We start from the raw sequence: 18480 nt of genomic DNA on the forward strand, positions 1-18480 counted from the left end.
ATAATGATAGAAGCCGGCCAGTGACACTGCTGAACAGTGTCTGCTACACAATCCAGGGTGGCTTCCTGGATCCTGCGGTTTGCAAGCATGGTTGCCCACTGGACTCATGAATTTTGAGAACTGCTTGAAATCACCTAATCATTTTAAGTTAGGAAGACACATTTTCTATAGCTTGCAAGAAATTACTTTTCTAATTCAGTTCATACCATTTTTTTCCTATTGAAATCTAAAAGAAAAGTCAGTAACATTTTAATTTAAAACCCTTCTCTTGCTTATTTCTCTTTTTGTTCTCTTAGGTAGGTTTTATGCATTCATTCAACATTTCAGAAATGTGTACTAGCACATATTAAGGTGTCAGATATTGTGTTAGGTGATTTCATCGAATTGGAAACTGGAAGACGTTCTGTGTGATGTGGGAAATTATTGAATATTTGACAATTAGATATTCACGTATTATTAAACTGCATTTATATAGAGCCTGTATACATTTACATCAGCAGCTCAAATTAAGTGGAAAATCTCATCTACACATAAAGAACTGAAAGCCAGAAAGTATTTATTTAGCACCTACTATGTACAAAGGTCCATACCAAGTAATACAGAGTAGGACACAAAAGAAAGATATAGAATGCCTTCCCTGAAGGCACTTAGTAGGGCCTCCTCAGATACACTTTGCAGTTAACAATCAGGAACCAGTTCTACACTGAACACCAAACCTAAAGAAAATGAGAAAAGTTGTTCTGAGTCCTCTTAACCCTGGCGATGCCACCACAGGAGAATTTGTTGTGGTCACACTATGTCAAGCACTATAATGCTTGGTCTCATTTTGTCCTCACAGCAAACTTCTGAGGTGAATGCTAGTATCATTCCCATTTTACAGAGATAGAAACTGAGGCAGGGAAACTCTCCTAAAATTTCCCAGCATCCTTTATAGTCCCCCAAATGGCAAACAAATTCCCTCTCATTCCATTTGCCCTTTGCCACCACTAATGTCTTAGTTCTTACATGTCACAAGAACCCTCTTATCTTCTCAAAATATCTTAACAAGACAGAACAATCTCACATCTCAAGATTCTAGGAGTTAGGAGCTTTCTGCCATCTGGCCCTGCCTCCTAACCTTTCCAGGGATTAGAATTTTGTTTTATTTGATAATTCCTTCCACACATCCAAGGTATCATAATTATTTCATTTCTAAACCTGGGGACGTGAGCTTTGGTAGCAGACTACCAAAACTAGAATTTCAGAATAAATCAATATGCATTTTCTGTGGAACTCACTGAAATGGGATTTTTTAAAATTTATTTTTATTTTTTAAATTTAATTAATTAATTTTGGGGGTGAGGGATAGTTAGATTTACTTATTTATTTATTTTTAGAGGAAGTACTGGGGATTGAACCCAGGACCTTGTGTATGCTAAGCATGCACTCTACCACTTAAGCTACACCCTCCTCCCTGTGCAGTGGGATTTTATATTTGTTATTACTTGGCTCCTAGACTCATTTAACAGAGGCCAATCAGCAGCTCCCATCTCTTATAAAAGTTTCCAGAAGACAAAACATGAGAGCTGTGTTCCATTTGTTCCTGGGCTTCTTTATCTTGCATAAGCATCAGTAATCAAAGTGGCATTTACTAGCTTGGCAAATGAATAAACCTTTGCTTTCCCACAAGTTCAGCTGTAGGCATCAAGTGCTCCTAAAGTTTCCATAGCAAACAGGCAGCTGAGTGTTTGTGCAAAAAGGGAGAGAGAGAAAGAGAGAGAGGGGAGAGGAGAGGCATAGGGAGACAGAGAGAAAAGAAGGAAGACAGGAAGCAGAGAAAAAAAGAAAAGAAAGGAAAGGAAAGGAAAGGAAAAGAAAAGAAAAGAAAAGAAAAGAAAAGAAAAGAAAAGAAAAGAAAAGAAAAGAAAAGAAAAGAAAAGAAAAGAAAAGAGCTGCTAGGAAAAATAGTATAACAAGGACCACACTGATCCTACATTAGTGTTTCCTGGTGACTTGCAGAGTTCGTAATTTTTTATCATTTACCCTTCTCTCCACTAAACCAATTCCTAGGGGGAGGGTTCATTTTTTATTCATTCTGAAAGTTTACCATCAATCATCCTCTTAAAGAGCTTGCCAGAAACTTGGACAGAGCCTCATAATAAAATTGCAGAGACAGAGGACTAATTGATTTCTATAAATAATGTTTAGCTGTAAAGATATGAAAGGTGGTTAGAACCACATGTATTAATCTCCCTCTTGCTCCATCTGTGTCTGCAAGAGCAGACTGTACCTTGACAAAGTGCCCTGGCTATTTTGCCCTGCAAACACACAGCAGGAGATTAACACCAGATGGCCCACCCCTTCCATCTCCCTGTCCTGCTCTCGGCTCCGCCCCCCCCTCCTCTGGCCAAATCCTCTAATTACTCCTCCCCACTGGTCCCCAGTTTCTACCCGATAATTTTAAAATTCTCTTCCCATAATCATCCCGGCACTGACAACAAGCAGAGAAGTCGAGAGGCCCCCACTTCCCCTGGCCCTTCTGCCTTTCTGTACAATCAACAAAAATACAACCCAAATCCCAAACGTGAAAGCTTTTCTTCAGACGGCAGAGACTGACAATGTTTAAGAAAAACAGTAACTACTGGTGCTGAAGGATTATTAACGTGTGCGTGTTGGAAAGAGGGGGGGCTAGAGAGAACTCACTCCGAAGGATGTTCTCATGCACTACTAGCTTTAATCACATGGCACAAAAACATCCGGCAGTTACCACTTGGCAACATCATATAAAACGGGAACAAAATTACATCCAGCAAATAAATGCTAGCTGGACAAAGACAATGCTCGAACTCTCACACTTATTTTAAGAGCTACTGAAGAAATGTTGAGAACCTGCAGAAGCACCGTCTGTTCAGCCCAACTGTGATACGCTGAAAGAAAGAGTGAACTGGAGATAGGGCAGGGCTGTGTGATGATAGATGCCCAATTCTGATTTATGAGTATTAGGTCATTAGATCTTAAAGGGTGATGCAAAGGGCACCATCCTAGTTGGTTCAGTCAATCAGCTGGGTCCAATCCCAACTAAACGTAACACAGAATGCCATGCTTAGCACTGATTATCATTTTTCTGGCTATAGATTAAATACAAAATGAAGGCTTGCTTTCACTGGGGAGCCAGGAAAATAGTCAAACTAGACAGAAATTCCATGAAATTGGCCCATTTCTTCTTCTTCTTCTGATACTTCTTTTAATTCTTCTTCTCCTTCTTCTTTTGCCTAGACTGCTCCTAGATGGCGGCAGATATTTTCCATAAATAAGAGTGCCAGGGAGTCTTTTTAATGGGGTGACACACATGACTACACTGATTTAAATAAAGTTATGCCACATCAATTGACTTCCGATAGCATTAAACATTCCTGATGATTATTGTATTTGAAATACGCTCACAATTTTAAAAGCTTTCACAGATACTTTCCTTGTCTGCTGCATCTTTTTAGGTGAGGCAGATCAAACTTTCTCAAAGCTTTTATTTTAGGGGGGAAAATGTATGCTGTGTTCATAACTTTAAGTCTCTGTAAAGCTAACCACACTTGTAAAAAATCATTTATTTTTAGCAAGGGCTCCTTCTATAACATTCCCTTCCTTTCCACATGCTGTTTAGTTGTCCGTCTCTACCCCCTTGGACAGGCTTGCTGAATTCATCTCAGTGGTTCCTCATTTTGATGGGAAGTGCCAAGAAGGTAGGAGCTATTCTAGTTCCAGATGCTTTGCCTGGAGTCCCCAGTGGCTTAACAAAGGCTACTAATCTCTACCACCAGCCACCAGGGTTCTGGATTTGCTAGTTTTTTGTTATAGTTTCATTAACCATTTCTGACCTCATCTAAGTACCTGCGTGAAAGAAGACAGAGGGAAAGGAAGAGTTGATTGAGCCTTAGGAAGTTTTCTTTCTTCTGTTTTAGACGGTCTTGGGTGCAGAGGGCAAGCCCATGTTGGAACTGAGCCGTCATGCCGCTGGATCTCACAAGTTACTGATCTGCTTCTAGGAATTAGGCACGATAACCACTGGCGTATAGCAAGGGGAGCTGCTTGGTCTGGAAATCAGTGAAGGTGCTAGGACTCTGTACGGCTGATCCAACCCCCAAGTCCATAGTGTTCGGATGGCTGAAGCTCTTCGTGCAAGTGAAAAATTAGCACATCTGTTCATTGGATCAGTGGAAGGAGCCTACTGAGCTCTGAAACACTATGGCCGATGGGTCTGGTGAATTATTTAGCATTCCAAAAAGCTGGGGTATTCTCCATGTAGGCTGGTTGGAAAGTTAAGAGTGCCAAAAAATACATGGTACTGTATTTATATTACCTGGAGTTGAAAAACTGTGTGACCCAGTTTCCACTGCTCATGGCAACATGCTGAAGTCTGAAACCAGGAGTCTAGAGGAACACCTAGGAGTGAAGTTCAAGCTTGGATTCCACAGACCCAATCAAGTGAAGCTGCCATTGCTTTCTGACCAGTAAGTTTACACCTATAAATGTACCCTCCAACACAAGAGTAAAACCTTGAAGTACGTAAAATAATCATGGGTTGGGATCGATTGCATCACTAGGTTTATAGCCAGTACAGTCTGAGGACGACTTAAGTGTATCAATGGGAACTTGGAGATTAAAGAGAGTGAAGCCAATCTGTGGCCTTCCTGAGAGTCAAGAAATGGTTCTTGGGAAGACACCATAGGCCCTGCACACTCCTAAAGTCCTGAGAGAGGGAAGAGGAGCCTGCAGGTAGGCCCTTGAGAACCTGAGCTGTGGTGTCTGAGAATAAGCGGGCATTGTTCCTCAGTGTGCTGCCAATGGTCACCTGGTGGGGGGGATAAGGTGATGGGCCCTGGGGTCTGGATGCTCCATGACAGAGTCTCCCAGACACACCTCATTCACAGTGTGCACTCAAGCCAAGATGGTCAAATAAAGCTGCTGCATCTGCCTGTTTCCTGAGCCTTCGAGTTTCCTTCTCACAGTTTCAGATGGCTGTCACTGGGGCCTGAAATAGCTAAGGGTAAGGGCTTAGTGTTCCCTTTCTCCCCATCCCTGCCCCTTTGGACAGAGTCCTTATCTTTTCTCTTTTCTGCCCTCCCCACGTGACCAGTGTTCCCCTGCTGGCTCCCAGCGGCCTGAGGGCCCTGCTGTGTTATTCTACTAGGACCACACCTTCCCCAAGAGAATCTCTCAGTTTTGCTGTTTTGGAGACTTGGAGAGGGGATCCTGTTCCTAGTCGGTGATACCTAAGCTGAATACAATAAAGCCATTCTAATTAAGGGAGCCAAGTGGTGTGGAATAGGGATCAGCAAACTCATAGAGTCAGTCAGTAAACAGTTCAGCCTTTGTAGGTCCTGCGAGCTTTGCTGCACCACTCAGCTCTGCTCTCCTGATGCTAAAGCAGGACAGTCAGCACCTAAATGGACAAGTAAGGCTGCATGTCGATAACAGGTTATTTACAAAAACAGGGAACAAGTCGGATTCAGCCTATGGGGAAAGAATATTACGCAGGAAAAAAAGAGCCTGTTTCCCTCTTCTCTCAATGCAGCCCTGACCTTAACCAGACACCTCCCCACTTCCTTTTCCACCTCTCACTCCTCCCCAAGGGTGTGTGCCTTAAAGAGGGTGACATGTGACACCAGCCATGTACCTGACATCTTTAGTTTTCTTGGTGCCAACAGTGCAAAGGCTGCAGAATCCGTATTGACAACAATGGCTACCATTTTGAGCATCTGCCATGAGAGCACATATACACCCTTCCTTCACCTTCACAACTCACCGAAGGAGGTAATAGGACCCGTCTTTAGATAGATGAATAAACAGAGATCAGGGATGTTAAATAACTTGCCCAAGTTATATGCTAAGGTCAGGATCCAAAGCCAGGTCCATCCCACATAGGGTTCCCTTCCTTTCCCTCTAACTAACCATTCTGTAGATGTTGCCTCCGGTACACTATTCTCTACACAGTTGTTGGAGTGATCAGATAGAATCACTTCCATACAGAATCTGTCCAATGACTTCCCCTCATATTTTAGATAGAATAAAGTTGTTCCAATTAAATGAGCAGAATAGTGTAGTCCACACCATGGCTTTGAGCCTCCTGTGATCTGTGCTATCTCATCCCACCCTTCTGACCTTTCCTGTCTGCTTCACTTACTCTCTTCCAGCCCCAGGCATTTTGCTTTGCCTAAAATCATCAAGCAGACTCCCACATTGAGATCTTTGGACTCAATGGTTCTCCAGCTTGGAATGCTATTTTCTCAGCATCTGAATGGCTCATTCTCTCATTTAATTGATGCCTCAACCTAAATGTCACCCCCTTGAAGAAAACTTTTCTGACCATTCTATCCATCACTCTCTGTCTCCTTGCATTGCTTTAGTGTTCCCTGTTGCACCTAACACACTAGGTCATAATCATATTTATCTTTTTTTCCCTTCTTGTTTTCTCTTGCATTATGAGGGTAAAACATTTGTCTTGTTCCTTGAAAAATGGCACCTGACCTCACAGGCTTTCCATCACCATCTGTTGATTGTTGAATAAATGAAAGAATACATTGGAATGAAGCAACAGAGTGTAACTGGCTTAGAATCAGTTGCTCAGCACACTGAGGGCAGTGGTTCAAATCTACCACCACTTGTTGGAAGGATAGTTTGCTTGCCTCTATCAGGAAAAAATCAAGGTATTACTTTGTCTCAGCCTGAGAAAGTAACCGATATAGGAGAGGTGATGCAAAACTGGGAAAGATTAATCTTATGACTCTAAATGTCAGAGGTCACCTAGGGTCCAGAGTTTTCCAGCTTCCAATCTCCAGTCCTCTTCCTGTTCCACCTCCTCCACTGTCTGCATCATCCTTCTCCGGAAGGGCTGTTTCTGACCAGACTGCACCCATCGCCCACCCCCATCCCCCAAATCCTCTTGTCCCCAAGCTTGAGGGCAGCATATTTTGCTAGAGAAACACTCTTCTCACCAAACCCTGCCACCTGATGGATGGAGGGCCAGAGAACTGAAATAGCTTGGCCAGAGCCCCATCATTAGTTAAGGCCACATCCCAGCCCAGAGCCTAAGTCTCCTGATCACAAGACTGGTCCTAGCTCCACGCTTCATGCAACATGTGGTAAAGGATCCTACAAGAATCAATTCAAATAGACAAACATTGATTGGGTACCAAAATGTGCCTGGCCCTGTAATTGGTTAGAAACTGGGTGTAGTTGAGTCCCTGTCCTCAAAGAGTTTACTGGAAGTGGTTTCCTCTTTCTCCCATTACTTACACACATCTCTGCTGCTTTCAGGGAAATTAAGCTGGAGGGTCCTTCTCCAGAAGCTTTCAGCACAGATTTCACTTACTCTGAAGTCCTGGGATCAAACAAAAGAGCTGAATTATTTTTCCTACTCAGTTTCCCCTACCGGGCCCAGACTTCAATGATAAACTTCCACATGGTGGTAGAAACTCTTGATTACTATTAAGCCAGTCAGTAACAGACATTCCCTCCATCAACCAAAGGCACATCTGAGGTCTCTGGACCAACCTGGGTTCAAATACCCACACAACCTGCAGGATCAGTAGAGTGTCATACATGTCAGTCAGTCCCAACCATTCCCAGTCCGGGCTCAGCGGCACAGAGGTGACCTCCTACCAGAAAAGTTCACTCTGTACTTCAGAAATGTTTACAAACCCTTCTCCATCATCACAACAACAAAATCCAAAAGGAATGAACAGGAAAGAGAGAGAGACAGCACCAGTACACAAGTCCACTGGCAGAAATATTGAGCACGAGTTGACATTAATACGGGAACAAGCAATTCCTGATTTCCTCCTATTTATATACGCAAAAGCCAAGGATAAGGGAGAAACCAGAAAACAAGGTAAAACCTTGCCTCCTGTAGCTTCTCTCCTGCCATGCTTCTCCATTCTCCCACCTGGCAAAAGATAAAGGTAACACTTTACAGCCCCAAACTACTTCGGATTAAGACTTGCCTGTGTGCGGAAACGAAACCAGCTTTCCCTCCGGCCGACCTGGGCTGCTCACCAGCGCGCGCCCGAGCTCACTCGCCCACTCTGCCCACATTTTCCTGCCTGTTGCACGCAAAAGCAATCGTCTCCAAACGCCAATTACCGATGATATTCAGAACTGTGGTTTCCCTACCCTGGTTAGAGACGCCTCCATGAGAGCTGAGGGGTGAGCTCCCGAGTTGAAAGAGACCGGAGTGGGGTGGGGGGTAGAGGGATACCCCGTCTCGAACCTCCACACGGTTCCCGTTGCCAAGGGAACCCTCGCTTTGTCCGGGGAGGCTTAAGAATGGCCGCCTCTCCCACGGCCTGGCTCCAGGAGCGGCCAAAGCGCCACGCAGGGCGGGAGCAGAGGGAGGGGAAGCACTGCACATGCTTGGGACAAAGAAAGCACTTTCAAAGAATGAAAGAAACGGTTCAAAAAGAGAGAGAGAGAGAGAAGGGGTCCTTAGGAGGCGCCCCGTGGGGAGGGAATAAGTTTATCGATGCTGCTGCGATCGGATTTGAGTTGGCTTTTGTGCCCCTGAAAGGGGTGAGATTCAAATCTGTACCCCAGAGGAGGCAGGGTGGCGGGACAGAGATGGACATGGAGAGGGGAAGGTTGGAAGGGGCGTGTCTCAGCCTCCTGCAGCGGTTGCTGAACATTAATCAGATAATGATTATTCTGTTAACATGCTTAGCAGAAGCTTGGACTGGATTATTTTGTCCAGGGATTGGTTGCAGGAGAGTCTGTCTGGCTGTTTCCTAGGAGTCAGGTGGGGCCCAGCCAGGAGATGACAGTTCTCACGGTAAAGTGCACTCTCATTTGCCCAGCATTTTAGGGGCGAGACTGGCTTTCTTTTGGGGAAGAAATTCTCTTGGGAACGTTTCAAGGGAGGCACGTTTCGTGCATGATTATTTTGAAAGCCATCTGTCAAGGGTAGACCAGGTTGAACAGTAGTTTGGAGAGTTTGGATAGACACCAAGTCCCAACCTAGTGCCTGGCACAGTGGAGATGCTCAATAAAACGTTGGCTTCCTGAAAGGTTGTCTAAAGACAACTTGTTTCTTAGTGTCTTGTCTGTCCAGCAAGGGGGATGAATCCTTGACAGATGGCCCAGTGGAGGCTCAGAGGCCAAAGCTTACCTGTGGACCCAAGACGGAATGGTAGTAGAAGAGAGACTCCAGCTCAGAGCTCGATGCCTTTGACTGTGATGTCTAATTGCTTTCTTAAAACAGAAAAATCAAAGGAACTCTCTATCCAAATGTTCCTATATAATAGGAGAAAATGGCACATAAATAAGGAAAACAGTGACTGGTCACCTCTGCATCTGGTCTGGGCTAAACATGGGGTAAGGCTATTCACAGTGAGTTTCAGTGAAGTATCAAAACACACACATGTGCACATTTATATATATATATATATATTTTATTTAATTTATATATATATATATATATATATACACACACACATTTGCACGTGTGTGTGTGTGTATATATTTCCCTGCAAGATGGTAAGCTTCCTACAACACTCATCTTCTAAGGCTCAGCTCTGACAATACACACACACAGTGGAATATTACTCAGCCACAAGAAAGAATGAAATAATGCCATTTGCAGCAACATGGATGAACCTAGAGATTATCATACTGAGTGAAGTAAGAGAAAGACACATATCATATGATGTCACTTATACAAAGAATCTAAAAAAACAATGATATGAATTCTATTTACAAACCAAAAATAGATTCATGGACATAGAAAACAAACTATCATTACCAAAGGGGAAAGGGTGAGGAGGGATAAATTCAGGGTTGGAGATTAACAGACACATGTTAAAATATATAAAATAAACAACAAGGACCTACTGTATAACACAGAGAACTATATTCAGTTTCTTGTAATAACATATAATGGAAAAGAATCTGAAAAGAAAAAATATATATGTATGTATATGTAGAACTGAATCACTTTCCTGTACACCTGAAACTAATGCTGTAAATCAACTACACTTCAATGAAAAAAAGTTTTTAAAAGATCTTCTTCATGATACCTATCATGCTGATTTAGTCACTGGAGCCTGGTTTAGTCATTAGTATGATCATACGATGGCTCTCAACCAGAATAAAACCTCTATGAGGGAAGGCACTGTGCTTCATTCCCCCTTTTTAAAAATTATTTTTATTTATTTACTTTGGGGGGATGATGATTAGGTTTTATGTTTGTTTATTTTAATAGAGGTACTAGGGATTGAACCCAGGACCTTGTACATGCTAAGCACGCACTCTACCACTGAGCTATACCCTCCCCACCACCCCCACTTCATTCCCTTTTTGGTCTCTTAAATACCTAGTTAAGATGTTTATTGCATAGTAGGTGCATGATATGTATACTCAAGAGTGAAGGGCAAAGAGCCCATCTGTAGGTGTTTCGTTGAGTGTCAACTCTATTAGGCCCCAGGGAAGATTCAATAGATGTTGAGGGTACAGTTTCTGCCAGCTTTGAAAATTTTAAGCTCTATGTAAGATGAAGGATCTGGTTCTTCAATATTAAGCCTATCGCAGTAAGTGTAGCTGACAGTAATAAAAATAATCATTTATTTAATGGACAAAAATGCACTCTCCTGGTGGTTCTGTCTGTCAGACTGTGGCTAAAACCCCAGGAGCCCAGAGCTGCAAACAGGCCCATCAAGCTTGCAGGGACCTGCTTGTAAGATATTTCTCATCAATACCCTTGGCTTCTTCAGCCTGTCTCCTCTAAAGAAATCCTGGTTAAGGGCACTTTCCCTTCTCTATGATGCCACTTCTCTTTTACAAAAAGATTCATCTAAATCCATCAAAACCCACTATCAAAATGAACAAATTACAACTGTTCACGTTTTGGCCCGTAACCACAAAAACAACTGTTCTTCACATTCTTATCTATTTGGGATATCTGGGGCCATGTTTCCTGCTCATTCTCTCCAGAGGATGCTGACACAGCACATACTTTGCATGGAAAGAGCACTCACTTGTCAAGCAGGCGAAGGTTCCAACCAGAAGAGGCAAGGGCCTGTACTCACTGCACCTTCATGATGGAAACAGCAGGTGGAGAGGGCTCGGTGCCAAAGAGGGTAGTAGAGGACTGATGCTTTAAGGTCATCTGAAGGTCACAGAGGAAGACTGAGGCCCAGGGTTGCATGCTGAGTCAGCAGAGATGGGACTGGCCTCTAAACCTGGGATGCCCCCTCACACCTTCCCAAGTGCTCTCTTGTCCTGAGGTTGGTCCCCTTCTTCTCAAGTGTGCCTCCCCTGCTGCCCTAGAGTGATCATCGGGGCTGATCATTCCACCTGGTCACACCACTCTTCACGGCAAAATGCCACCACATCTGTCCCTTATCCCTAGATCAAGTCCATCTTCCAGGCATTCTGTGATCTGCCCTTCCCAGCTTTTCCTCAGAGACTCCATTCGCTGTCCCAGTGCCTCCCCTCTTGTCTAAAATACTAGAGATGTTGTTATTTCATTTCACCACACTCCTTCTCTTGCATTTTCTTCCACTGAAATGTGACTCAGGTGACGGCAATGTCATAGGTATTGTCCCAAATCAGCTCGTGAGACGGCTCCACCTGCACCATGAGGCTGCGAGTAAGGTGCTGTGGAATGAGGGTGTTGGTGAAGGAGGTGAACCTGGAACTAGGTAATGCTACGCTGGAGGGAGAGGGCCTGTCTGGATGCTCAGCATTCATCACCAGGTGCAGTGCATTCTGGGAAGAGCGTGTAATTAGGAGAAGAAGGCATAAGGGAAGGGGCAGGGAATTAGAATTCAGCCGTACCTACCACTCCAGGGCATTCACACTTTCTGGGCACCAAGTAATTTCTATTCAAACCAATACTGTTACCATATGCTGAGGTCTCAAAGGTAAATTCCTACAGGGGCCAGGTGAGTAAGGTAAGTGCGGCAGTAGGCCTTGCATTGCACAATGAGAAGTGGTGGAGACTGTGGTAAAATAAGGACAAAATGCTGTGTGTAGAGGGAACAGCAGTTTCTTAGCTCTTACTGCTTACTGACACATAGGATTGCAGCCCAGGATTGCCAGAGCTTTTGACTTTTCTAAGAGAAGCTGGAAATGTGGAAATGTGTGAAATCTCACAATTGAAAACTGTTGACTCAAAATATTAACAAACATTGTGTAGGGCAAACAAAATATGTTTGTGGGCTAGATCCAGTTCATGAGCTGCCAATTCGCAACCTCTGCCCTGTCTGGAACTTTCCAGTGTGTATAGGCATCTGCAGGCATGGGTGTGTATAGCTGCCATCGATAACCCATGTCACAAAAATTACATACAAACATCTACAGGGTAACAGGGTAGAGCCGTAAATAATCTCAACATGCTATTCAGTGAAATCAGAAAATCCTACAGTGATTGGCTATAAAAGAATAAAAAATAATGGGACAAAATAATGGAAAACAAAATAATGGAAGACTGAACTCCTTCTCAGGAGAGGTGGCTTTGTTTGAAGTGCTGAAAGGATTGATCAGTGTTCCCCTCCAATTCTGGGAGCTGGACAGCTCCAGAGGACATCCTCCCTAATCTCCCCATAGCACCGGGAAGCTGGGCTCGCAGAGTGGGAGGACAGGGGTGTCACCATGGCGAGTGGGATGGCGTGCCAGGTATAGACACATGCATGACTCAGCACAGGGTTCTATTTCCTCACTGGCCTCTTAGCCAGCATAAACTCAAGGCTTCACGCCTGGGGACGGATTGGCAATGGTGAAATCCCTCTCTCTGAGGTAGGCCTTTCTTTACCCATGGCCACCTGTAGAGGCGCTGGTGTGACTGCCTATGGCCCAGCTTTTCACAGCGGTTTCTCTGCCTCCAGCTGGCTCTGCTTGGACCCTAGGAGGAACCCCCCACCCCCACCTTTCAAATTCCCTTCTCATCATCACCAATCTCCTTTTTCCTCACAGTTATGATGTTGAGAAGATGCTTCCCAAGAATTTGTCTTCCGTGTCCCTTACAATTCTTTCCTTCCTTTTGGTTATGATTCAAATCTCACTAATTATTTTTCTACAATGTCTACTGGTCCTAAGACACCATTTCCTATTTCTCCAGCCACCATCCTTATCCAGGTGCTTGACATTCCAAATTCCTCTTGCTATTTGTGGCCTCTGAAGAAGGTTTTTCTTGCCTCCAGTCTCTCCCCACCTGCCTCAAGCACCATTTCCATCATGTCAGCCCCTTCCCTATTATTTATTATCTTAAATTAAAATACACAAACATGACCTTAACAGACTCTTTTTTTTTTTCACTGCCTCCATGTAGAGCCTATCCAGTTACCTTCAGGCAACGGAAAAGGAATGAATTTTGGAATCGTGCAGACCCACATTTACATCCCAGCTTTGCCATTTGCTCCCTGTGTGATCTGAATAAATTATGTAACCTCTCTGGCTTCAGTTACCTCATCTTAAAGTTGGGATAAATAACAGCTACCTTGCACGGTTGCTGAGGCAATTATATAAGCTAATGTAGGCTTTCTCGTTGTAAGTACTCAAAAAATGGTAGTGGTCCTTAACATTACTCTCCACAAAGGTAGCATTAGCGCAGGAAAATAAGAGGGTGTTTGTATCTGTCAGCAAGGTGACAGATATGTCAAAAGAATCTGAAGCAAGCTAAATAAATCATGGAAATTTGTACAGTGCTGTGTGTTCTGCTATAGTACAAAAGAAAAAATATATTTTAAAAAAGGATCAAGAGAGAAAATGAAAACCTACTGCCACTAAGTTCCAGCCTTTTTGTGCCCTGAACGCTTTAGCCGTGTTACCTGTGTTCTCCAATACACGTGGATGTCACCTGCTTTGTGAACTGTGGTGACTTTCCACCTTCATGGAGCCATTAAGTGCAGTGGAGTGGAGACACCTGAGTCGTCTGAGGCCAAACAAACCTGAATACGAAGCCTGACTCCATCAAGGCTCCGGCTGTGGACCATGAGCAGGATACCTGATCTCTCTAAGCTTTGGCCCCTTCCCTGTGAGATTAGGAGAACCATGCCATCCTTGTAGGGAGCATTTATTAGTGGCTCCTCCATAGGGCCTGCCTCATTTTAGCTGTGATACATGTCACCTCTCATTGTTTTAAGTGGACTCAGAGTTCACATCCTCTAGGAAACTGCCTTGCTCAAGTCCTTCTGTTACCAACTACTGCTTTCCTCTGTATACTCTCACCAAATGGAATCTTAAAATCTGTAACTTAAGAGTCACAAAGAAGAGTTTTTTAAGTCAGGTAGACTTGGTTCTGAATTCTGGGTTCAGCATTCACTAGCTGTGTCACCTGATCAAGTCTTAGTCTCTTTACCTGTAAGATGGGAGTAGTAACAGCCCCTCCTTTTTGGGGACCCTTGTCAGGCTTCAGTGAGATAATGTAGGCAAAGTGTTTAGAGACGACCTGGCAAGGAAAAGGACCTGACAGAGATTAGCTGCTCTTATGAAGGTGGACGGTGCCAGGAGTGGTAACTGTCGGGATGGGATATTGATCCCACCTTGACACAAAGACGTTGTGTGCCCTGCATCCATTCACATCACCTATCTTTCTGGATCTGTAAAACAGAAGTCGTACCACTTGCCTTTTATCCCAGGAATCTCACAAAGATGAAATAATGTTGTGAATGGGAAGATTCTTTGAAAAATGAAAAGCACCCGGTTTTATATCTGCCTGCAAAAAGTTACTTGTTTCCAATTCCTTGCATGTGTGTTTGTACGTGTGTGTGTGTGTCTGGAAGCTCCTGGAAGGCAGGGAAGGATCCTGGGATGTCCTTTGTACCCATTCCACGGTTTATAATTGAATTCCACTGTCTGCTCAGTCCCCGTTCAGGGCTCACTCACGACAGGCTCAAGTAACAACACCTACTCCTCCTTACATGTGGGCAGCGTTCCTGCCAAGGCAAAGATTCAGCTTCTTGGTCTGAGGGCCTGAGCTGCCCCAAGAAGAGGGGGCAGTTTAAGCGTCTGTAATGAATGTTCTCCAGGCAGGGAGGGAAAAATCACCGAATACTCTTGTGGCTTTTAGAAAAAAAGAGTAAGAGAGAAGGAGGGAAAAAAGAAAACCCTGAGCTTTAAACAAGTGGCCAGGCTGTTTGTCATCTGTAAAATGAGGCGATGGAAAAGCACGAAAGGGCAGTGGTCACTGAGTCTGCTTCAGGGATCCGCGCCTCAGACGTCTGCGCCAACGCTCCCGGGCTGTCCAGCTGCCGTTTCTTTTTCTTTAACAAAAACAGAGAGCTCTCACTGGGCTGAAGTTTCCCACCTGGCTCAGGAGTTTTCAGACCTGGCCTAGGTGGTCTCTAAGTAAATATTTTCATCCTTACTCACTCACCTCCTCCTGAGGAAAAAAAAAATCATCTCTTTGCTCAGCTAGAGAAGAAAGCACCCAAACCAAACAACAGATTATTTGCACCACTGGAACCCTCATTCCAGGGACTCCCAGGAGGGCATGTGGTTTAAATCAGAGTGTCCATACAGGCTACTTGTCCATCTTCTAGACAAATCTGCTTAACATGGACCCAGAGAGAAAGTTTGGATGCATGCCAAAGCACTTCAGCGCCTGTGCAGATTGGCACAGGGACCCTTGCCACCACCCAAGTTCTAGAAATCCACCTGCAGGCAAAACGGAAAGCAACGGTCTAACCTAAAGTGTAAACTCCACTACATCCTTGACTGTTACGGGGAGATCGAGCCCTCTGTGATTTCGTCACTGCGAGCAGGTTTGATGGAAATCCTCCTGCTGTAGAGCTAGTTTCGGGGGTTTCTCCCTCCTGCATTCAGCTGGTTTAGGCTTAGGAGTTTTTCAGAAAACATTTCAGGTGTCCCTCCGTCTGTGCCAGGTCCTGCACTAGGCTGTAGGAATCAAAAGATGAACACAGCGCAACCTCCACTCTCCAGGAGCTCACAGCTGTGGTGAGGGAGACAAAAATCCAGATACACATTTATAAAAATATTCATTTCCTAGGGTTACTATGGCACAAACTGGGTGACTTGAAACAATAGAAGTCTCTCCTCCCACGGTTCTCGAGGCCAGAAGCCTGAAATTTCAGGTGTCAGTAAAGTTGGCTTCTTCCAGCAGCTTTGAGGGAGAATACATCCCTCTCCTGGCTTCTGAAAGCTGCTGGAAATCCATGGAGCTCCTTGGCATAACTCCATTCTCTGTCTCCATCTTCACATGGGTATTCCTGCTGTGTCTCTATGTCAAATCTCTCCTTTCTAAATCCTCTGGATTTAAGGGCCATGTTAAATCCAGGATGACTTCATCCCAAGATCCTTACTTAACCTAATTACATCTGCAAACATCCTATTTCCAAGTCAAGTCATGTTCATAGGGGCTGGGAGTTAGGGCTTAAACATATCTTTTTGGGGGTGCAATTTAATCTGCTACAAAGACCAAATGTGGCAAGTGCTATAAAAATAGATGCAAGCACAAGACACTCTTGCAACAGAAAGGAGGATGGTCTAATGCAGCTGGGCAGAGTCAGGGAAAGTTTCTAGAGCAGTTGATTCCTAAGGGAAGCTATGGATGACAAGTTGGAATATGCCTACTGGAAGAGCTGCTTGTGTGAAGGATTAGACCTTTGAAAGTGTCTGTTTTGGCATTTGAATGTTGATGGGCTCTCTGGATCCTCCCTCTGCGCATCCCTCCTCTACACTCCTACCTCTGTGATCCAACAAGAAAGATCAGTGTGCAGAGGTGCACTGACTGGAATTTCAAACAGGGCAGCCTCTAGCCCACAGTACAGGGAGTCCTTCACCACAGCCCCATATGGCAGCCACACAAAGAGCCCCAAGCCACCTCCATCTCACCCTCCATTTCTCATCATCAGCCTCTTGTGTGTCCCTTTCTCTTCCTGGGAATCCCAACTTTTTGCTGGGATTCATATTCATTAGCGAGTGTCATCTGTCTCAGCCTTTAGAGGCATGTCAATGTGGGTGATCAGAGCCTGCCTCTGGGCAGATTGATCAAACAGAAGAAATGCTGGGACTGGGGAATCCTCTAGGAGTTTGTGTGAATGGGAGGTGTGGAGTGTGAGGAGAGTGGAGGGGAAGTAACTTCTCGCCAGAGGGGTAGACAGATCATGGAAAGTCCAAAAAAGCAGATGTGTTACAGCAAAACACAGACTGAATGAGGCATGTCAAAGCCAAACAGCCCTCACTCACCTGAGAAAACCATGGAGGTATGGTTTGGGGACCATCCTGGTTCTCAAGGAGTTAAGACTTCAGCATCAGGAAACACAGACAAGGATGAACCAGCAGGTAGAAAACCCGAAGGACAGGGAGCTTTCTTGAGGTGTGTCTGGCTGTCTGTAGAGCTAGAATTTTCTGGGGTCTGAATTTCCTTCTGGAAGCCTGTCTGCAGGTGGGTTAACCGTTCAGTTGGAAGGCACAGATAAATAAAGTTCTTACACAGCATCCTTTGAGCCCATTATTGGCTTATGAGGTTACATGCTTCCAAAAGCATCTCCTGTTTGGCCAGAGGAAGGACTAGTCTTTGTGGAGTGAACTTGGCCAGTAGGTGACACTGACGTTAGCTTTGGAGGGCAACCTAGAAAGGGCATATCCAATTTGTCACTTCCATCCCATCGATGGAATTCTAAGAGCCTCATCTGTGTGGTTTCTTCTTTGACTCCCATGAAACTTCCTAGACCATAAAACAAGACCTAGCAACACCTGGTGATAAAGAATGGGAGTGTGTGACACAGCGCTGGTAGGGTTTCTTTGATAAGGATAGTAGAAACAGTTCATGAATTTGTGGATATGAACCAGCATTTCGCTGAGTGCTCTGCCTAAAAGGAGATCACAGCACGAGGGTGGGGATTTTGTGTAGAAATACAAACTGTGCTGGTGCCATTTACTCAAAGAAAGCTTTTCCCCCACCATCCCCTGATAAATTTTTTGTTGTTGTTGGAGGGAGGTAATTAGGTTTATTTATTTATTAATTTATTTAATGGAAGTACTGGGGATTGAACCCAGGACCTCGTGCATGCTAAGCATGTGCTCTACCACCGAGCTATACTCTCCCCATCAAATGTTTTTTTTTAACAGTCCTTTATCTGAAATAGCCCACTGAGAACATTATATGGCTGATGCAGAAGGCCACATCCCATGCATTCTTGTTGCCATTCCAAACTCATTATTTATGTGTGGCTTTGGATGGTCTTCAGAAGATTGGGTGAAGCATTCACACCAATTCAGTCCAAAACTTCAACCTTTTGCTGGCCCATTCTTTACGTGACAGCCCTGGCATTGTGAATCATTTTAGAGTCAAAATGTCAGCACACGATCTCCCAAAGAGAAAAATGGAAGGAAAATAGCCAGCGGTCCCAGATCCTCAGCTATTTCTCCTGAAAGGCCCTATGGTATTCCATATTAGAGGCTTGGAAAACAACCATATGACTGTCAGCAAACTGCAGGGACTGTACTGGCAAGATTGGCTTGTGGTGGCTCTGTCTACAGATTGTGTTTCTTGTC

The 18480-nt window shown here is 44.4% G+C and overlaps 1 protein-coding gene across 1 annotated transcript in view; it reads right to left on the reverse strand.

Annotated features, from left to right (window-relative positions):
* The window catches only part of ANKFN1 (ankyrin repeat and fibronectin type III domain containing 1), a 289687-nt gene extending 281412 nt beyond the window's left edge, over positions 1-8275 (reverse strand). The window contains exon 1 of the mRNA XM_032498452.1: positions 8146-8275. Coding sequence (XP_032354343.1) covers positions 8146-8166 — 21 coding nt within the window. The 5' untranslated portion in view covers positions 8167-8275. The remainder of the gene's footprint in view (positions 1-8145) is intronic.
* Positions 8276-18480: the final 10205 nt, after the last annotated feature.

The sequence above is a fragment of the Camelus ferus genome, chromosome 16 (genome assembly GCF_009834535.1).
Source record: "Camelus ferus isolate YT-003-E chromosome 16, BCGSAC_Cfer_1.0, whole genome shotgun sequence".
NCBI classification, from domain to species: Eukaryota; Metazoa; Chordata; class Mammalia; order Artiodactyla; family Camelidae; genus Camelus; species Camelus ferus.